The sequence below is a fragment of the Pterocles gutturalis genome, unplaced genomic scaffold (genome assembly GCF_000699245.1).
Source record: "Pterocles gutturalis isolate BGI_N339 unplaced genomic scaffold, ASM69924v1 scaffold27801, whole genome shotgun sequence".
NCBI classification, from domain to species: Eukaryota; Metazoa; Chordata; class Aves; order Pterocliformes; family Pteroclidae; genus Pterocles; species Pterocles gutturalis.
Window position 1 is genome coordinate 2,461 of NW_010103888.1, and position 23,390 is coordinate 25,850.

Genomic DNA, 23,390 nt, shown 5'->3' on the forward strand with positions numbered 1-23,390 from the left:
AACTGCTTATAGGTTTTCCTACTTTTAAGGAATAGATATGATAGGGACTATCAGAGTACCTGTTTAACAAGTGTATTTTAATCTTCAAAATTATGCTGATCTGGCAAAATTAACACAGATTTGATAGTACAATTCCAACTGCAACTATCACCATCCGTAGGAGCCTCTTTCTCCATAGACTACAGAGGGTGCCCAGAACGGGCAGGTAACCTCAGGCAGTCAAAGCATGCAAACACGAGACTTGCCCAACAGCTCAAAACCACAAATAAAGCCTAATATAGTGGAAGCATTCTCAGAAGTGGCATGTCCAATGCTTGTTAGCCTACTGATCCAAAACCGTCAGAATCAAAGTTACAGCATAACTATCACTACTTAAGACAAAAATACCACAGATAACCAGGTGAACAAGCCAAAAGTTAATTTTCTATTTATTACCACCGAGCAATTCTCTGATATGCTTGTCCTGGCTTCCTTCAATCAAAGCTATCAAGTGAGGCTTTTTTGGCCATACTGTAAATCAGAATATTTCAGATGGTTCAGAGGCTCCAAAATAAACTTTCCAAACATCAAAATGACAACAGGAAACAAAGACCACCTGAAGCATATTTATACATGCAAGTCTATATTATGTATGGGTACGAAATTCTAAAAAGAGAAACTTAAGACATATTTGAGCCCTTATATGCCTAATTAATTTTGCCTATGGCTTCAGTAGGACAGATAAAGAATACAGCAACAACAAAATATCAGCTGTCTCTTACCCGCTTGCATACACGCAAATATTATCTACCAGTGGAAGAGTCTTTAGAGCTGCTTCTACTTTGCCAAGAGAAACATATTCTCCTGCCTGGAGTTTTACAAGATCTTTTTTACGGTCTATTGAGGGAAAAAGGAATTAAAAATTAATTACAGAACATAAAACTTCATAAATTTCAGAAAAGTATAAAATTAATGTCTATGTAAACACCAAAAGGTAAGCTGACACATATCAGGTTTCCAGACTTTGCATTTTATCAATCTGTCCCTCACTTGAACATAAGAGACATTAAAACTCTATATATTTTCTACCTTTAAACCAGCATCTCCTTTATGACAGCACTAGCATGTCAACAGAAGGCAACTAGGATTACACAAAGCCAGTGTCTGGCTGGAAGCACACATTTTCTGCTGCTTGGTCCAGACACTTGAGGCAGGAGATGCACCATTTGGTGACCTTTGGTTATTTATTCCCACGTTAAATCCATACTTAAAGAGCAACTGTCCATTTGTTATTTGAAACACAACAATAGGAACCAAAGATTAAGCCCAAATTACTTGAGTCTGTTGTACGTAGCCCAAAGAAGGCAAAGGCGACTACAGGGCCTTACCCTCCTACCTGTGACGGCAGCCAGGACTGCCTCTCCTTTCCTATATACCTCGTGCTGCCTTGTGCCACCAGGCAAGGTGGCTTTGTAGCTGCTGACCTGCTTGACCAGTGCAAAGCAGCTGCAACGGAACCTAAGATTTTTCTCCTATGATAAATGAAATAAGCTTAGTTTTCAGGATTAAAGAGCATACTGAATCACCCACTGACTTCAAGAGAAACACCTGGTAGTTTATAGGGCACATATTTTTGTGCCTACAAGTTTCAATGAATTATAAGCCTATCACAGGCTTACATATAACACCTTGACCTTAGTATATTTTTCCCCTAGTTCCTTTATGATCAAAGGACATTCTTACTATAAAGAATGGCAAGATTAGAAAAAAGCTTATTTAATTCCTGAGCACATAGTACTAAAAAAGCCCTTTCACTGAATCAAATTCCACACTTACAAAATTATAAAATCTAAGGCAGCTTATCTAGCTCAATTAGCCTACATTTAACTCTCTAATTACTACCCGGTCTCACTAACAGAATGGAGTCGATGTTAAGACTGTTTCAAAAGGAAGCCAACTGTTTCAAAAATGAGCTTTTAAAACAGACAATCAAGTTTACATTAACATATCAGAATTTTCCTGGGATACATGCTAGGGCTTTAGACTGCATGCCAAAAACTGCAGATTTTTTGGGGTTAATTACAGTATTTAGCAGCCCTAGAAAATGTGTGTGTGCGTATATATATATATATTCCCTTGAATGTATTAACTCACCTATAATTTTTAGACATCCATCTTCCTGAAACTCTCCAATGTCTCCAGTGTGGAGCCATCTCTGCCCATTCTCATCAACAGTGAAGTCTTTTCTGGTTCGTACTTCATTTTTGTAGTAGCCCAGTGTCACATTTTGCCCTCCAATAAGAATCTCACCTCTAGGATATGGTTTATCAGTGTTGTAATATCCACCTAAAATTACAGTTTTTATTAAGTTAACTAGAATTAAAATATATTCCAAAGCAAGAACTCCTATAATTTTTAGTTTTTAAATATAGAACTAAACACTTTAGTAAGTCCTTAACCAAAGTTATCAGTTGCCTAAATAATTCAGTAAGAGAAGAGGTGGTTCCAATTCTTTTCAGCATATAAACAGCTATTTAACATGTGTGTTTGCAAACAGTGAAATTCACACACACACAGAGGGCAAATGTCACCTCTATACAATCCTTCTGCCAGGACTAACACGATCTATCAGTTTCATATAGGCTCAAATTTAAAAAAGAGAATTTTTGCCTCATATTTGAGGAAAGAAAAAACACTATAGCATTTCACATTAGCCCAAAACATCCTTAAGTATTATGTATTTCTGCTCTACAGTACACAAAAGCCTACAGTGAAAGGACATTACCTAAATACATTTCAAACTACATTAAATATATTTTATATAGCATCCATTAAAGTTCCATTCCATGTGACAATTTTTTAATGATGTTAATAATGATGTTATGAAGACTATTTTAAAGTAATTTCTTAATGGCAACAAAAGGTATCATGCATGCACTTCAGCTGAAATCTGCTGGATCCAGCACCTCTAAGATACAAGACCTGCATTCTGTCCTGCAAGAATACTAGTCTAAATCAGGAAGAGGTACAATGCTGTACACAGTTAAGCAATATGCATATGCAATTAAAGTCACTGGAATAAAAGAAATACTATAACCAAAGAGAGCCATAATACAACCTAGTCTGGACACCACTCACATTGATAGCTTCTGCCTAGACAGCTGCAAGTTTAGAAACCGCTGAGGAATTTTTGTACATTTTTTCTCCCCCAAGATCAAATTTTTATAGACAAAAGTAGCATCCAAAATTTAAAAAGCCAAGAAATAGTCTTCTAATTACTACTATTGTGCAAAGCCCAAGAGAAAAATAGCTACCTAAAGTTCAAACTTGTACATAAAGTACAAACACCCTATAATTTAATTACATACAGAATTTCTCACCTTCTTCCCAGTTCATTAACTTGATTTCACAACAGACCAAAGGTGCTCCCACTCTCCCTGTAGTATAGTCCCAAACTAGAATTTAAAAAAAGAACAAAAAAAAAATTAAAATATTAACAAAACTGATCAGAAAAATCTTTGTAACTCTCCCTGTAGTATAGTCCCAAACTATAATTTAAAAAAAGAACAAAAAAAAAAAATTAACAAAACTGATCAGAAAAATCTTTGTTGTGATGCACCTTATTTAGTGAAAATTAACTGCTATTTATTTCCGACCTTTAACTCATAGACCAGAACTTCTAAGAAAACCAATGCACCTAACAAGGTAATGCAGATAAAATCCTTATCCTGCAAAGAGAATAGACAGCTGTATTTACAGATACCTCCAGTCGTATAACACAGCTTTGACAGTAAGCTGCCCACGTGAATGATGCTTCAGAAGTGGCACAACAACTTAAATAGTGTTTGCTGGACTCTGAAATAAGTAGCAATATTTCACAACAATTCAGAGATTCTATATTTTGATTCACTTTCCTGAAGTCTCATCCCAAACACTTTTGCATGTGGGCACCTTCCCCAAAGAGCATCACTGCAGACTACATCATTCTTATTGCAGTTCCACTTTTTTCCCCCCTCAAGCTACTGAAGAAGCCATTTCCAAAGAGCTCTTGGAATAAAAACCACATCATAGCAGTTTGTAGATCACCAAGAAACATAATACATGTTCTACAATCCCGCAAAATCTAGCAAGGAACCTTAGATACTCCTCATACGATTCCATGGTAGATCACACCATTGCCAAAAAATAGCAGCTCTGACTGTTTCTGCCACCACTGAATATGAGTGAAATATTAGGACTAAAAGGCAACTGAAACCATGAAGTTCTGTTATATGAAATTAAGATCTGGTCCAGGCTTTTGCATTCTATTTTTTTTTCCTAACATCTCAATACACTCACTAAAACTAGAAATAATTTATTCACTTCAACTGGTAAGTGCAATAATGCCAATATCCCTTTCACACTGTTACAGGTTTCTTTGTCACAAATGAGACCATTCATTTTATATGTAGGTCACCAGCTTTAGCACAATGTGTCATAAGTAGTACTCCTACTGTTTTACACATTCATGATTACAAGTAATTCCCAGGATCCCCAATTATGTTTGGTGGCATGCACCAACTGAATAGACTGTCCAAGACGATACACGCAGCTCGCCCAGCACAGATCACAGCACTCCGCAGGATGCACCAACACCAACCTTCCATGATTGTTCCAGCTCCAGCTGATTCTGTTAGTCCATATCCCTGTCCTACAGGGCAACAGAAACAAATGTTCATAAACCGCTGAGTCGCTGCAGAGAGTGGAGCTCCTCCACAAAGCAGGATGCGAATTTTTCCACCTAGCAGCATTCGTACTTTCCGGAAAATAAGGCTAAAATGCAAAGATAAAAGTATGTATTTGAAGCTTAAAAACAAAACAAGAGAGTACCTAATTTTGTATACGAACTGAAAGTTTCCTCTATCTTCAAGTAAATTTTTATGGCATTCAATGAAAACCTTGAAAGAACTAATTTAAGTTTTCAAAACACAAACACACATTTTTAAGCTTGTTTCCACATTCTAATTTGAAGATGGGTTAAATGTTTTGAGAGCGTAGATTGAGTAAGACAGTAAAGTTCTGTCATTTTCTCCTTAAAAACAATTTAAATAAGCTGTATAAATTTGCAATTATGTTATCCTTTGGTCTTCACTAAAGTTGAGAGTTCGACTCAGTGATCTACATGCGTTCCTTCCAACTGGAGATATTCTATGATTCACTTCCATCAAAATGTAAGGTAAGTACACAGTTATCGACAGGAACAGACTTCCCATCTTACCCAAGAATTGTATAGATCCACTACTAAAGTCTTGAAGAAAATAATGCAATGAATATAAATCTCCAATTGGTTTCAAGTTAAATAACATTCACTTAAATTATATCAGTAACTGTTTAAAACAACCATACAAACTAGTGATTTATTGTTTCAATTTACACTTAATTACAGACTTGCTCATGTTCAAAGTGTCAACAGTAAAACAAAAAAAAGCACAAAAAAATATCAGATACTGCTCGTGGTAAGGCTTTGATAAGCATTTTTTTTTTTGTGCCATTAGAAATAAAATTAAAATTACCTGTCGCAGAGCGGGGTAGTGTAACCTTTGGAAATCTGTTCCATTTTGTAGTTGTAGGCCAATATAAATAGATTCCGCTGGAAACTAGTCATTTCATTCACTTTATTCATTACATTTTTGTAGATCCGATCCATAATTTCCTAGTTACGTAAAAATATTAACTCAAAGTAACAGAAATCCTAAATTCAGTACAACAAAAAAGAAACATGATCTAGAAATTTTAGTACGTTTCACATGACAACCCCCTTCCAGGTTGCTTCCTCTTCCATTGCTAAGAGATTGCAAGATGTTCACAGAAATGAGGAAAGCAAATATCTAAGCAGGAGGACTAGTGAACTCCAAGCTGCCTGCTGCCTACTATCTTTATTCCACTAATTTACTATGACAAGCAACAGACGACTAAATAAAATGGCAATCTAACCCCATAAATAAACTTTGAAAAATGTTGACACTTATATGATGAATGTTTATCCCCAACAGACAAATAAATACCAAAAAAATTATTTTAAGCTAGCTTAGCATCAAAGGCTCTACCTTTTTTATTTAAATGATCAATGCATTAATTTAGTTGTTAAAAAAAATAATCAATTTTAAATAATGTAAAACATCATTTATCCTTCACTTACTTACCGGGACAGCTGCCATTAGAGTTGGCTTAAGTGTAGTAACATCACCTTTGCTTCCTTTCTTTATTTTAGTGGACTAAAGTGAAGAAAAAATTTACTAGCAAACACATTCAAAATTTTTAGCATGAGAAACAAAATGACACAGCACATCTTTCAAACAAACATCTTCATTTAAATTTGATTTTAACAATTAAAACTAGGCCAGAGTACCAGTCACAACCACCAATACTGCTTCATGAATTGCAGAAAAGATTTGTTCTAATATTCTTTAAGAAATATTACAAAGTTCTAATGTGAGTAACTGTTTGTTTTGTTTTGACCATAAGGGCTTACAGCAACAACATACCTGGTCGGCTAATGTCTGAGGCGAAGAATAACCAATGCGGCATCCATGAGACAGACACACAAGTTCAGCACTCAGCTCCAGAACATGCGCAAGAGGCAAATAGCCAATATAGATGTCTTTTTCCCTGTAAAGAATTTTTAAAAGATAGGTTTATATTGTACCATTAGAGTCCTCAGGTGAGTCATTAAGCTAAATTTACACAGAGCTTCCTGCAGAACTAGAGAAAGTAGGACAATGCCTTTGAGCTTGAGACCATATTTCAAATAATATGAGTTTTGTCTCAAAAGCTGCGTACTACACACTGTAGGTTTAAGGTATAAACAAAGTGTGATGTTTACTCGTTCCAAGACAATTAACCATTTATTATGGTTGCAAAGGCAACCCCATGGACAGCATTAAAAACTGCACCAGATGGAAAGAAAGCACAGAATGTAACACTACCCAAAAGTACTGCTTAAGGAAGCTTTCAGCCGCTCCACTGCAAGGCAGCCTCACAGGCTTGTGTGTCCTGGTCTTGCCCACAAAAGAGAGGAGAACAAACAGCCCACGAAGTTGTCATGTCATTTAACGCAGTACTGGAAGGTGCTCAGACATCAGTGCATAGTATGATGTGTCACAGACAAAGCAGTATAAAACAGTTGCTATTTTACACAGTAATTGATCTAAAATCAGATGCAACTGCTTCTTCTTTATTGGCTGGTAAGTAACTGCTGGTACATACCCCAGACTTGGAATCCTCTCAGCCATTCCAGTTATCCCAGCAATTATGTTGCAATGGGAGATCATAACTCCTTTGGGAACTCCTGTGGATCCACTAGTGTACATGATCACGGCGATATCCGAGGGCACAGGCCTGGCCTGCTGTTTGTTTCCTGTAATTTGTGTTAAAAAAGAAAATGTGTATGTGTTGAAAGCCTATCAGGTTAGGAGATCTTTGACCAAAGATCTTCAGAGTTAACAGTAGAAATTTGTTCTGATAATAGTTAAAACACCTTCTGAAATTCTGAATTCCAATTCTAAAAATGTTACATAGATTGGAAATAGATTTCAAGAAATTTAAATAGTAGATTGATACTTTCAGAAATGCAACAAAAGCGACCAAGTTCTATCAGATTTTAAAGGCTATTTGACATTTTGATATTTGTGAATTTAAAAAAACTTAGTGGTAGCGAATTACTGATGCCTTTTCCTATAAAATGCACAATAATTTTCTCTTTATGCTCTGAATAACCTGGTTTCAATATATCTGATGAAAATAATGCTTTCTAAGTTTCTATCCTGACCTAAATGCTTATGCTAAAAATTATTCTTCAACATGTGACACTTTTGGAGAAGACAGATTTTATTAGAAGCATTTTAGTCTGCTGTGTTGAGAAACAAAACAAAACACCCCACACCCCCACATCCAACCACAACCAAACCAAAAAACTCCACAGATTTTATTTAAAGAAGAGCCAGATGATAAAAGGTTCATCATGGCATAATTTTTTGAGATTGCAATTTCCAAGTTTACTCAACAGTGGCAAAGCAGGACAACAAATGAGATGAACCAAACAGAAAGGAGAGAAAACCCACCGATATCTGCCTTGGCCCCCATGGCTTGCACAGAAGCCATCGTGTGAACGATGACACCCTTGGGAAACTCTGCCCATGTTATTGGTTTGCCATCCACAGTAATAATATGTCGCAGCAATGGAACTTGAGAAACAATCTCCTGTGGAAATGAACATGTGTTCAGAAATCAAACGTGAAGAAAAAAAGGTCTATCTACTGTATACATTTTTTTTAAAAAGCATTGACATAAAATATCTGAGGATTTAAAATATCAGAGGATAAACTGTCTAGCTCAAACAGCTGCAAAGCTTGAAACTTTCCACATTTAGATTTGCAGGACTGATGGAACTTTCCACTTACAAGTCCAAAACCTTTTCCAACCATTTACTGATCTGAGTGTTATTTCAAGAAAAGCCCACAAATAAGACTGCAATGACTTGTAGAGATAATTGACTTTCCTCTCTCATAGAACTCTGAGAGAAACTGGCCACACTGAGCTCACACTAATTCTTACGTTGCTCCTTGATTACTATGCTATTTAAAAAAAGCAACAGCTACCAAAACACAGAAAATTGTTAGTTAACCACTAGTCAAGCATTCCAAGCAAAATGTGAGTTCTAAAACATTTATCCATGTGGAAGAAGAGATGACTACCATCTCTAGCAGAAGAGATTCACTCTCTTACCGAAAGCTGAAATAAATGTGCATTCTATATCTGCTGTCATTCTAGTAATTATTAAAAAAAAAGCAAATAAGATTTGGGAAATTCTAACTCAAAATTCAGCAATAGTGCCCAGTTTTTAATACAAACAATTCCCTTATATGAAAGATCTAGTTCCCTCAAAACACGTGATGATGAAACTAGTGCAGATTACTTGTTCCACTTGTGTATTCAATCTGGGTCAGTAAGTCAAAGTTTTTTGACTGTTGTAACGTTTAATAAGCTTTCCCCCACACTGGAAAACAGCTCTAACTCTTCGAGCACCCGCCTTTAGATTTAAGAGTCATTTTCTGCTGGGAAAACATCCAACAATATATCAGGAGGATGATCACATTTAGCTATTCATATACAGTTTATACATTTTTCTGTTCTTCCCATTTGCTTCAGCTGTTAAATTTATAGGCACTAAATCCACCCAGAAACCATAGCAGTTTCTCGTAAAGGTGTTGTTCCAGGCAGCACTGCAGCCCTTCAATAGCGCAAACTGCCCATCTGTTCTACAAAAGTCACTGAGGAGCCTAAATCCCACTGAAGGCTAACTATTATTTTTTCTGTACATGAAGACAGATACATAAATCTTATTGTAAAAGAACTGTCTGCCCTAGAGAAAGGCAATAAATCATTGCTCTGTTCAATAGAACCAAGCTTTTTAACAATAGTGAACAGATACACCGGAAAGAGAGAGACAAAGAACAGTTTTCTGACCTTCAATTTTGTTTGCATCAATTCTTTACTAGTAATGATGGTTGTCACCTCTGTTTCATTTAGCCCATGTACTATTGCTGGGCCTCCCAGAGTAGCGTACAGAGTAACAACTGAAACAGAAAATGGGGAAAAAAAAAAAAAAAGGTGAATCTCTTGTGTTACACTTTCAAGTACAGTTTACAATAAAGGGCTGAGATTAACCTATTCTAAATTAGGCAACACAGTAGAAATATTTGTCAACTAATATAAAGGCGGTATAGTTTTGTGATTTTAAAAATATATATTACATGGATTTAAATACAGCATAATTTTCAGTTACTTTGAGAAGGAATAAAGAACAACCATTATCTATGTGACTCTTTACTATTTTTCAAGGTCTAACTAGAGGTACCAAAACCACATTACCCTATGTAATTCTCTTCTAGATCTAATCTGGTACCTTCATGACTTTTACCATTTTAAAAGTAGGCATCTGTTCTCACTGTAATACACTGTTTAACAGTCCTCCTGTACGCAGGAAAGAAACAGCTTTCATTTATGTGACTTCTCTTTTCATAATGTACCAGTTCTGTTATTAGCCTTTTACAATTGACTGCTAATAAAAAATATTATAACATGGTAATACATGTCATCAACAGATTAATTATCACATTCAGTAATAAATCTGTGACTATCATATTCTCCCATCTATTTAAAATGACATAACAAAGGTTTGATCATCACAATCATTAGACACTGAACTGACACAAAGAGAATACAGAATGGCAAGGAAGAAAAATATTTAGGAAATTGACTACTAGAAACACTGTTTCCTGTATTTAAGGACAACTCATTAGCAAGAGAGTGTTAAACCACAATTATTTCATAGTAACACTTTAAAAACCATATTTAATTTCCTGGCATTTTTATGGGAACTGCAGCAGAAAAGACAGACTGAGGAAGAAAAAGGCAGCTCAAAACAAAAGAGAGGTACTGCTCTCAAAAAAAAAATAAATTCCTATTTTCCACGCAGAATGCTAAACAGGGACATCTCAAAAAAGCTGTGAGGTCAATCAACACAATCATTAATAACTACAACATCACTGCTGAAGATTTGTCACATCAGGTATCTGAATTTCTTTTGTATTTTAGTCTGGACTTTGCTGAATATTTAAACATCAGAAGTACTGAAACAAACACCCCGCTGTACATTAGGGCAGTAACTATACTATGTTCACTGCAGCAAAAACTAAAAATAAAATCAAACTCTGTTGTATTCCAAGTTTTTAAATCCAGGGAATTACTAACCCAGTGCAGCATACTAAGGAAGAACTCAAAAGCCATTTTCTTACACAGAAAAGTAAATAGCTGACCTCTACTTATTTTTTCCTTGTTAAAACAGTCCATCATAGTTCAGAACTGTTGCAGGGCAAATGCACATGCACTATGTTTTCTTTAATTTGGTGGGAGCAAAGTCCAGCAGAGTGCCTCTACTAGTTCCCACGAGCTCTCTCCACTTACTGCAGTGACCCCTGTTATATAAACATCTCGCAGAAATTCCGTTTCCCCAAACCAGCAAGCACAGCCCAAACGACACACTGCCCGGAAAGAAAAGTATAATCACTGAAATAACCATTTGTGTAGTTAATTACTTATCTACAAATTAGTACATCAAGGACAACTTAGGGCTATACGACAGAGACAAAAAGAAAGAGATATACAATTTATATGATGGTGTACTGATGTCATGGCGGGGAAAAAAATGAGCAATAATTCTGACCTGTGAAATTCTCACTTCTCCACAACGGCACCTAAAACTTTTTCAGGCAAATTTGAAAGTTCAGGCAATTTTTTTCCTCTCCTTTTTCTCTTGAAGACATACAAAGAAGGGATTATCTTGTGTGTTCACCTTTACATATACAATAGTACAAGTTAATCTTCGATATCTGGACTTCTGCTGGGAATACTGCTCTAAGATCTGGCAAAAAGAAAAATCTCAACACCACTGAATCTGCCTGCTAATATATAAGAACAAAGCCTTGCCCTAAAGAAACCAATAGAATTTTTGCCATTTATTTCAATGCAACCAAAATGTTAAAGTGAGTATGTCAGCATTCATCATACATAAAAAACAAAAAGGCAAAGTATACCTTTCAAGGCTTCGGCCAAATCAATTCTGACAAAACCACTTCTACTCAAGCTTCAGAAGGGCATGATTGAAAAATGACACATAACCTTTCCTATTTATTTCATTATTTGGTTATACACTCAGGCATTTTATCTGCCCACACTGGTGAAGAGCTCTTCACACAGGTGAACAGGAGATACTTTGGAAGAAAATCTGTTCTTGTGTTAGTGGGGGTTTTTTTCCGGTTTTGAACTAGCAACCCCACTTTACCTCCCGCAAATACAAGACTTAGATAGCTTCAACCAATGTAAAATTTACAATCATGCAAGTATTTGTAATCACAAATCACTTGTCTGTGCAAGTAATCCGTAACATAAAAACTACTTTTCAAATTTTAATTCTGCAGTACGAAAGGCATTCTCTCCAATGCTACATACAAAGCAGATGAACCTGCTCTCCTGGCATCAGTTCAGGGCACATACCATCAGATTTAATACATTTCACATTCTGAAAGAATGTCACAACACTACCACAGCAGTTAGCTGTTGTGAAGCTTGTAAACTGAAAAATGCTAACACAAGTCATTTAGCAATGTCTTGTCACACTACTTCTTCAACATCATCTGAATTTTATAATTCATTCAGCAAACCGACTACGTGAATACTGCATGATAATATCATCATCTGCCAACACACAAGTCAGCCAAGTTCACATAAGATGACATACAGCTTAGATGCTAAATACCACGTCAGACAGTGCGCTGAAGCACGTCTCAATAACGGAATTTAAAACATTAATCTAACAAAATCAAAACCACATGCATACCATTCTACACACGACATCTGTCCACTATCTCAGATTTTTTTTTTCCCTCAAATTATGAAATCTTCCTAGGATTTATAAGTGTACTCCACTTCCAAAGAAAAAATAATTGATACAAGCCTTTGCATTTTATTCCCAGGATAGTCACTAGGAATCTAATAGATACCACAAGTGATAAAAGGGAACTGACATGGTCTATTATGAGACATGTAGTTTTAAAAGCAACACAGACATCTCATCTGAGCATAGCCTGTGCAGATGTCTGCTCTGGCAGGCAAGTTAGCAGCAGTCATTCACTGAAGAAAGGCCCAAAAATATCACTGAATTTAGGTTGGAAAGCACCTGGGAAGATCACCTGCACAAGACAGTTCATTAGAGCAGAGTGCTCAGGGCCACGGCCAGTCTGGGTTTAAGTATCTCAAGGATGGAGATTTCACAACCATTCTAGGCTGCTGTTCTGGTATTTAACCACCCTCACAATGAAGAAGTTTGTCCTAATATCTAACCGAATTTTCCTATGTTTCAACTTGTGCCTGTTGCCTCCAGTCTTATCAAAACACCTTTGAGCAGAGTCTGGCTTCACCCTCGCCATACACTCCCATTAGACAGTCTTAGACAGCAACAAGATCTCAACCCACTCATCTGAATGCTGAACAGACACTGCCCTAGCAGCCTTTCCTTGTCTGTCACATTCTTCAGCCTCTCCAGCATCTTGGTGGCCCTCCACTGGACTCACTCCAACACATCAAGGTCTTTTTTTCTACTGGGAAGCCCAAAACTGGACACAATACTCTAGATATGGTCTCACCAGCACCCAAATGGAGGCACAGGACCACTTCCCCGGACCTACCTGCTACACTCATGCTACTATCCCCCGCTGGCTTTCACTGCAAGGCGGCACTGTGCTGACTCGCTATCCACCAGGACCCCCAGGTCCTTTTCTGCAAAGCTGCTCTCTATTCAGTTGTCCCCCAGCCTATACTGGTGCACAAGGTTATTCCAGCACACACACAGGAATCTATAATTGCCTTTGTTGAACTCCCCTGACAGCCCACTTTTCCTGCAAGACCCTCTGAGCATCAGCCCCGCCCTCCAGCATCCTGGCTCTTCCCGACATCTTGCTCTGGATGGTGATCTGCTGTGTTTGCACTCTGTCCCATCAGCCACACCTTCAATAAAGACACTGAATACTACTGGGCTCAGCATCAATCCCCAAGGGCTGACAGACAGCTGTGTCCTGCTGATCACAAGCCTTTCAGCCAATGGACAAGGAACTTTCCATCCATCTCACCAGCTCCTTATCCAGCCTCTAGCTAAAGAGTTCGGATGTGCAGACAACACGGGAGACCACGTCAAAGGTCTTGCTAAAGTCACAGTACACAACATCCACTCTGTCCTTGTCTGCGGAGCCAGTCATCATACAAAGCAAGCAGGCTGATTTGGAAGTAGTATGGGCTAGGGCAGTACATCCCGTAACCAACTCCACCCTTACAGCTGAGGGAATAACACAGCCTAAGGGCATACACAAAATAACCACCCAGACCCACAGTAAAGACTTATTTAAGTGAAAACTGCTACAGATTCATGAACCTATGGCTTCTCAAAATGAAACAGACTCCTTAGAGCAGAGAGGGACCATTTAAGACACACTTTTAATGTTAGGCTTGCTTACAAAATCTGAAAGAAGACTAATTGATATATAACTTTAGTGTAGGTAGGCAGTAAATCGGGAACTTCTACATATCTGGCTTTTACAGTCCATCTCTTACTGAAGGAGGGTAAACATGGGAGAGAAGAAGCCAAAGCCTGTGAGGAACAGCAGCTTCTGGAGTGCCCTGTGGGAAAATGAGAAATATCTCCCCTGAGAACATTACAGAATCCAGCCAGCCTGGGCTTACCGTTAGGTGAATGACACACTAAGGAGTGATGACGAAACAGACGTTTGAAAACAATTCCCGTACCAAGCTGAGATCAACACTCAGGAGGTTTCTAAGCGAGAAAAACAGGCCTAGAGCCCCTACACATATCCTTGTGCCTAGGCTCAGACAGGGCTAGGGTACACAGCAGGTTTCCTATGCAGAGATGTACTTTGGACACAGCTGTGGCTCTCTACACAACTCAAGTGAAAGGGGAGCAGACTTGGCTTTGCATTTGTCTCTGCCCTGTGCTGTGAAGCTGGGCAAGGACTCCTGCAGCCAGCCTGTCCTATTCTGCCACTCCTCAAAGGCACCTCCGACACGGCCTGCAACTGCCCGGCGTACACGTCCAGACAAGAAAGCACCTTCTCCTCCCTGAGCAGACTCAGCTCTGCCCCAACAGCTAGTGATCTCCACAATAAAACAGCAGAAGACTAAAGGAGCAGTAACTAGGGACTAAGACTGCCATCGGACAGAAGAGCTCAAAAGACATTTCTCTTACGCTCACCCCATGAGAAAATGAGGAGCATCCCAGGTCACAGAACCTAGTCTCAGCCTACTGCCAGGGTTAAGGATCCAGTTAGAGTATGACTAAACCAGACACTATGGATGAGAGTGAGACTGACTTTAAATAGCTCACGAAAACTAAACACGGTCACAAGGTTTCAGAAGTAATAACTAGGACTCAAGCTTGTCCTTAAGCACAGTCTCAACTCAGCACTCAGGTTAAATGAGGATGTACTACCTGACATGCAATGGACTAAGAGAAAGCCAAGAGGTGGAGAGAAGAAACAAAAATATAAAACCATAAAAAAAACATATCAGGCTCAGCCTAAGCTTTGAGTGAAGGAATGACTTACAGTTTGGTAAAGGAGTTACTAAGCAACTTTTTAATTTGAAAGAGCTGTCCAAAATAAGTTCAGGACTTACTCACTCCTTTTCTACTTTTTAGACATAACAATACAATAAACTCTAATCAAAATGAAAACTGAAGAGTTGACAAAATATCCAGTTAAAACAAAACTGACAGGCACAGATGAAGGTTTGATGTCAACTCCTGAAACTGAGTCAATTAATTCACATGTGATTTTTGTTGGTTTGTTTTTTAGAAACTCGGGAATATGTACAAATTTGAGATTAAAAGAAAATAAACCTCTCACAAATTCATTAAGATATACTTACTGAAACCATACTCCAGCTGCAAGCAGATACACATCCAGTAAGGCAAAACACTAAAAAGTGCACAGTCGCTACCTTATCCACTATTTTTTACTTGTAGTTTTAAATGCTCTGTATAAATTTCATAAAAGTTTTCTTAGTAAGTAAAGTGAAGTAAGAAAAAGGTTTGTTTTCAGATTGTGTTGTAAAGTGAAGAGACACAGATATTTTAGGAAAGATGCATACTTACGCTGGTAGTTGCACATAAAGCAGGCCTGTGCTGCAATCATCCACTCGGCTCTAGTCTCACAAAAGATAGCAATGTTAGTCTTTGGTTGCTGACCCAACACTGCTAAGCCTTTTCCAAAATTAACAGCTTTAATGTATACATCTTCATATGAAAGCCAGGTGTACTTGCCAAGGATGACCTAATAAGAATAATAAATTCAATTTAGAAAACAAAAATCCTTAACACGTCCTACTACATTTTTATCCACGTGCAGAAACCCCAGATGTTTGAAGTAAGAATTGCTTAATATCTAAAAGCAGTTTATTCAAGATAATGAATAACATTCTTGCCAAAAACTACAGAGACTGTGGAAGTTCCAACACAAATACTGCAATATCTCCACGCGTGTTATCATCTCAGTTTCTCTTTTCACCTTAGGAAAGCGGATGATTCCCACCGTATTTCACAACTTCAGAAGCCCTCTGAAAGGTCATGGTTATCTAATCCATATGTGTTCAGATGTTTTACAAAGGTTTGTTTTATTCTAAGTAAAGGATGACAAGCACTAGCTGGTACAATACATATGCCGTATTTGCTTTCCTGGGCATTCGGGCTACAATTCTCCTATACAAATAAGATACTTAGGTGTTCGTTCTTATAAAAAAAAAAAAACAAAAAAAAACCAGGGAAACTGGAACCCAGCAAGCAGTTTACCAATGGGTCCTCAGTCAAGAATTGTGAAATCCCCCTCCTTTTGTTTGTTCTGAAACAAATGTCAGGGGAAGAGGAGTAATCTTTTTGCCCTTTTTTACTGCTAAACAAAAGTGGGACAGAAGACTGGACTGGACATTACTGGCAAATCTCAGTACTGAAAAGTCATGGGGGAAAAGTTAAGCAATCTCACTTGTCTTCTCTATGGGAAAGCTGGTGCACAGTAAAATTGTATTTGAATTTACAGTTTACTATCCGTCAGATTTCTGTGTGTGCACTTGCACCTTACAGTACTATTTGCTGAGTGATAGGTTCTTTGACCAGTCATCTTAGAAATTTTCATATACAAATATAGTACAAAAATGATGTTTTGCACTGAAAATTCAGACTCAAATTATTATACCTTACCTGTCTAGTTATACAAGCTCCTTGACAATTTTGAAAACTATTTTTTATTAATCAGTATTTCGTACATTTCCTTTAGCTACATAGCCTTAGTAATAAATGTAAGCAAACAATTAAAAAAAAAAAAAAAAAAAGCTAGAAAAGCAAACTTCTCCCTCCTCCCTCCATTCCATTTTCCAGATTTACCAACTCTAACTGAATTTCAGACTTTTGGGCTGTAAAACCTAACAACTTTTTGGCGTGTAACTACATCTCCAATGAGTTTGTATTTCCATATCCACTTTCTTAATAAAATGAATTTGAAAAATCTCTCTCAAGCTCCAATAGAAAAATAAAATAGATTTAACAAAACACTTTTTCAAATTGCAGAAGTGTACTGTTGGGTAACTGAGTTGACCCATGACAGCCTTACTCTATATTGCTCATCAACCTACTTGTTTTGCAGGACAAGACTTTTTTACTTGGGACAGTTTTATACACAGCTGCTTGGAAATCTACAAATGTCTTCATGGGTAAATATGATTTATCAAACCCAAAAAACAATACTTGCCAACAAAAACAATACTTAGCAATTTCACTGGAAAACAAACATTTCTCTCACAAATATCTGCTCAGCTTTTCCTGTTCTGCTCAAAGAAACTCAGCTTCATTGGCAAATAAGACTCTTTCAGAGCCAAAAACCTTACTGGAGAAGAAAGATCACATTGAATTTCTCTGCTGTAACCAGTGAGAAAATCACAGCAGAACTGCTGCCTGACCACATCCGCAGCACCGCGGGGCAGAGGCTCACACGCTACCTGCGCTCACAGCTACAGCCCCCCACGGAAAAGGACCTGGCAGTTCCTTTTGGTTTTGACATACCAAGATATTTCTGGTGTAGAAAACTCCTACTTCTTCCACAGAAAATATTGCACCTCTTCCTGTCTATCCAAATTTCAGTCATTTGGAATTTTCTTTCCAATTTGTGACATTTTTCCCCCAAAGCAGCATTTTCGGCAGACATGGAAATTCTTGATCATCAGTTGAGAATAATTTACAGAAGAGAAGCAGGCAACACCCTTTCCACAATGATACTACGTACAGCGTGGCCTCAGGGATGCTGCTCTCAAATCATTAGGCCAAGAAATACAAGCAGATTCTTGTTACTGTTTCTGGTAAATTTGCCAATCTGTAAATGAACAGGTTTTGGTAATTTACATAATTCACTACATAACTCACTGAAGTTTAAATAATACATCTTTAAAGGAGCAAAAATAGATCTTTCTGAACAACATGTGATTCTGATTTTTTCCCTTTTCTCTTCTCTTATATAATGTACCCTCACTGCTTAAACAAGTTTGATGTAAAGTAGCAAAAGGCAGCCTTATTGCTGAGTTCCTTTCTTATGAGGTTAGAAAACCCACTGAAAGGAAGTATAGCACTGTTAATTATAGTTATTTTTCTATTTTTCTATATATAGAAATATAGTCATATTTCTTAAGAACTGACATGTGAAAACAGACCGCTATTTTGAGTTTTACTTTTCCTACTACCTTCCACTTATTTAAATTCCCATCCTCCCTGCCTCCCCATGCCCAGCGTTTCTCCTCTGTTCCCTCCCTGTGACACATTAATACACTGTCTATGTGTGTCCCTTTCTTCTATACTTCCCTATTTGCTTCTTTTGCAGGTAACAGAGCAGGTTATGGTTTCTCTCATCCTTCCTTGTGTTTCAGTATGTCTCCAAATCCATCCACCTTCTTGGCCTTTCCCTCAGCAGCTTTCGCTAATATTTTCCAATGTACAGCTTCTACTGTAAACAGCTGTTAAGACTGATGCTATGTGCCATAATCTTTTTAATTATTTAATTTTACAACTTTCAGAACTTATTTCTGATAGATAGCTACTTATACGTGTAAAGTAAGTAACTGTCCAAGAGCTTGCAAGAGGAGAGCCCAAGAAGTCAAGATCATGGAGAATTCATGAAGCAGACACATAAACCCAAAGACTAAATCAAAAGAGCCAGCACCTCTGAATGCTTACTGCAAAATCCCCCTTTACCTAGAAGACTGCTGCCCTCTAGTGCACCAGCTTTTAAACACACTTCAGCTGCACCTCATTAAAAATACTTTTCGATTTAATGCACTGAAAAATATTATTAAGTATCGGTACTGTATTAATATTTGGAAATCCAGCAAAGTATAAAAAAAAAACTGCTGAACAGTGAACATGTCTTTAATCTGGGTTTCTGGGCAACCATATTCAAACTTTTAGTGTGAAGGTGTCATAAAACGTTCTCAAAAAAGCCACAGTGCAGGTACCTCTAGAGTCATTAAACTACCTGACCTTAGTTATCTTCCAAGGTCTTGCTAAAAGTAGGTTATAAGGGTTGAAGAACTACCATCCGGAAACCAGGGATCATGAATTAAACACATTTCCTTGTAGAAAATATATTAAACATAGAACAAAGGTTATTTGAAATGTCCATTTTTTGCCCTTTTTACATGAAAACACGGATTGCAGCTGAACACTTCTGAAAACATCCATCCCAAACTATTATTTACATAGCACCCTATGTTTCTCAAAATCATAAGCTACTCTTTTACTGCCCAGTGACTTGGCATGGCAAGAACCTTCCTGCAACTTCGCAGTAAGTTTCAGTATCAGCTATAACCAGTATCGTTCTGAACTCCCAAGTCCTTGCCCAGGTGCTTACTGTTTCACATAAGTCTCATAGGCTTTAGATGTATCATTTTCCCCTACCAAAATCATCTTATTATATTTGTCTTATTTATTACATTTCCATTAATTCTGTTCTTGGTTACAAACTATTCTTAAAACAGAACAAAACACCCCCACAAAAAAAAAAGAAGACCGACACAAACAAAGCAAAATCCACATACTACCGTATGTAAAAGCAAGCACGTGACAATATAACCTATAATGAAGATGACATAAAATAATCAACTAGCAAAATAAAGTTCATCTTTTGTGCATCATAACATTTAAGCTCTGCTTAAATTAATTAATTTTTCCAATTGATTACATCTTAATCTGTGAAGTATTTTCAACATTACTTTATCCTGATTTAAATAAGTATTTTGTTAATATTAGGTATGCTCTCTAAGTGTATTAAAGGACACTACAGAAGGAAACAAAAAAACTAGCTACATACAAAATATTATAAAATGCAACAAAGCAGAACCAAGTATTTGTATTTTATCCTTATTCATGAATTTCTGCTACTTTGGCAACTATACAGGAATACATAAATATTTTGAACAATAATATAATAAAAATTCAAGAAATTACAGATTACCTGGGATATAATTGCCCTCAATAAATTAATATAGTATCTGATCTTAAAGATGTTAAATATCTAGCTTTAAATAATTTTAGCCAGAAGTGTGAGCTTAGTTCTCCTAAGAATCAGAAATTTAATATTTTACTTTTCTGAGATACGTATTTACCCCATTAATGATTCATTAATTAGGCTAATGTAGCCCACTGCAATTTACACAGACATTTCCTAAAAGGTAATGCTGTTCAATAGACAGATGCAGAAAAATGCATCAACCATTCCCACCACTGTGTTCAATTTCTGAAAGGAAAAAAAGAAATTAACAAGTTTTGCAGCTCCTGTAAGGTTTAGAAATTACATACATTATACCTAAGAATTAAGTGTCATGCACCTTTTTGAAGAGTTGCACCAAATAAACCTCAACAAATTGCCTTTACTAAAAGAAACTAGGCAATAAAAAGATGCATGTTATGAAAGACAAAAATCAAAGGAAAAGAACCCTGACACTTGGAATCAACAAGGTATCTTGTGAAATTTTATGATATTCCTCACTTGCTAAAACATGTTATGAGGTATTATGAAACACTGTATTCCTTAATGGGGGAAAAAAAAAAAAAAAGGTAGACTTACATGATAATGCCATAACTTGGAACAAAATAATTTGAGGCCAAGTATGGCAATGGACCATAATGAACTGTTGTGTCAAGCTTAGACAAAATTACCTAACTTAGGTAATTTCTAGGTCTTAGAAATAAGTAATTTAAGTAGGTCAACACCAATATTCTTCAGCCTTCCAATATTCAGAACACTTTGCTTTCATAATGGAAAAGGCTAAAACTCCTAAGTTCTTAAGCCTTACATTACTAATTGTGTCTGAAAAACAGAGCAGAGATCATGGCAGCCAAAGTTCTGATCTGTGCTCAGAAACCCACTTTGTACAACATGAACTTTGTTTCTTTACAGGGCAACGAGGCCGCAAAATGTGCACCAAGAAAGATTATATGTACCCATTTCTCCCAGTGTTTCCTTCATGCTGGAAAATTAACTCCATAGCTGGGAGGATCTTTTTCTAACAATTTAAGATTCTGTAAAGATTTTAACAGAACTTCACTTTGCCATGTATTGTGATATTGACCTAATTCTACTTTAAACATTATACTCATACCAGAATTAAAACTAGCAGTATTTAAGGAATCCTTTATTATATGAAGAGAGAAATTTTTCTCCTGCAGGAAAACTAACCGTAACTAAAAATGGTCTTTATAGCTCGTAGTTAACAGCTTCTAACACAGAAGTGCAGAGCTTTAACACATATCCACACAAACATATGCAGCCTTTTGATGTTATCTCGACAGGACCTGCTCTTCAGGCAAAACTGCATTTTTAAATGCCTCTGAACAAATACAAAGCAGCAACTGACAACACAGGCCCGAACTTAAAAGACTACAAAAAGTCAGTCCCTTGAAACAACTTACATTGAAATTCAAAGACTGAAAAAAAAAAAAGTCTTCCAATTAAAGTCTGCCAATTCTTTTCCAAACAAAAATTTAATTTAATCCCTGAATTCACAGGGCAAAACCAGTAAATCCTTAATTTACAGTTAAGTTTACTGGAAAGGCACATGTGAGTACAGGCATCTAGCAATTTTTCTGTATTTATCTGATTATAGTTGAGAATAACATAAAGGGAGACTTCTTTTTTTTAATTCACCTAAAAGGAAAACTTTAAACTCAGTTACATCATCAGCTAAATACTAAACACAAATACTTAAAACATAGTTGTGTGTTTTCTTTGGCTGAAACCATAAAAAAAGGATATCTACTCAAGAATGCAAAAAGAAGGTTTAGATTTGTTTCAAATGCCAAGTAATGAAAGATTTGGAATTAGATAATTTAACTCTTCACAATTACTTAATGTGAGTAGAAAACTTATTTTTTCCCCGATTTGCTTTACTGGACTAGAAGTGTTGCAAAAGAAAGCAAACACACTTTGGAAAAATTCTTGAAGGCAGACTGCAAAAAAGAGTTACCTTTTTAAAAACTTTTCCTGATGGCTGGATTTCATCTTCCTCTTTTAGGATTTCACGTGTTCCCAAGAGTTTTTTGTCCTTAAACTTAGTCTTAGCATATTTAAAAACTTTGTCGAGTGTATCACAGCCAGGATATAAAACTGAAGCTAAGCAATGTAGACTGTTCACAGACCTGTACGCAGCCCCAGGCTTGTTATTCACAGGTTTAGCTTTAACCTGCTTGGCTTTTGCTATAGCCTGCCTTGATCCTGAAAATATGTACCACGGAATGTACGTTACAATGGAGTACACCAAGATTATAAAGTTTATAAACTGTAGAAGAACGGGATTGATGTTATGCTTCAATTTCATGTTGGCTGCTTGTGAAGGTTACAAGGGAGAGTTTGGAAACATGGATCAATTAGACAGGGATCCAAAAAGATCTGAAAAAAGAAAAGAAAATGTTAGTGGTAAACTCTATAGCTCTTGGCAAGGGGGTTATTTTCAAACATATTATTACAATCCATATCAAAGTAGGTCTTTTTATGCAGATATTAGGCTAAAAGTCTTAACCCCTAACACAAACGAAACAAGACACTGATACACGAGGAAAAATTCTTCCATTCTCACATAACAGACTGCAGTAATTATTAGGGTTTTTATTTCTTTGGACAGACTAGGACACCTGCATAAGAGAAGGAAACCGTAAGCTTCCTCCACAAAGGCCCTGGATGCAACAGAACTTTGCTGGTTCTTTTATTCCTAGGGACTTTCCATCAGTCCTATGATTTAAGCCTCAGTACCAGTATGCAACAGGCATGCTTGTTACATCAATAAATACAATATTAACTAATATTTGTTAAATATTGGAAAACAGCTGAGAAATATCCCCAAAATCCCAGCAAGAGCACTATGAAGAGATGTGTAGCTTTTTCCAGAGTCCCTGATGAAGCTAGGATATTCACTCTGACTTTTTTTAAAGCATCATTTATCATATCTAAAGAACACAATGATGCAACTTCCTAATGTATTCTACTGTGGAGGCAAGAAATTATGTCATCTATCTAAAAGATCAAAAAACATCAACAAATTAATTACAATCATTACAGGAAACAGGGACACTTGTCATAATGTCTGAAGATTAATTTCTGTAACAGTGAACAAGCTACCAGTTACAAAAACCAGTGCTTCGCATATAAAAGCAAAATGAACTATAAATACACTTCCCTCAGTTAACTCTTCAAATGTATTGATACAACCATATTAAATAT

General features: G+C 36.8%; 1 protein-coding gene across 1 annotated transcript; it reads right to left on the minus strand.

The window, feature by feature from the left end:
* Positions 1-761: 761 nt before the first annotated feature.
* ACSL3 (acyl-CoA synthetase long-chain family member 3) lies at positions 762-22,563 on the minus strand (the record flags this gene model as incomplete). The annotated part of the gene is made up of 12 exons (XM_010086888.1): positions 22,141-22,563; positions 15,737-15,914; positions 9,484-9,593; positions 8,079-8,217; positions 7,225-7,375; positions 6,504-6,627; positions 6,162-6,233; positions 5,532-5,671; positions 4,619-4,791; positions 3,360-3,434; positions 2,134-2,325; positions 762-876 (listed from the first exon to the last, which is right to left on the minus strand). Coding segments are annotated over exons 1-12 (1,820 nt in total), but the record flags the coding sequence as incomplete, so codon positions are not given.
* Between the last annotated feature and the right edge of the window lie 827 nt (positions 22,564-23,390).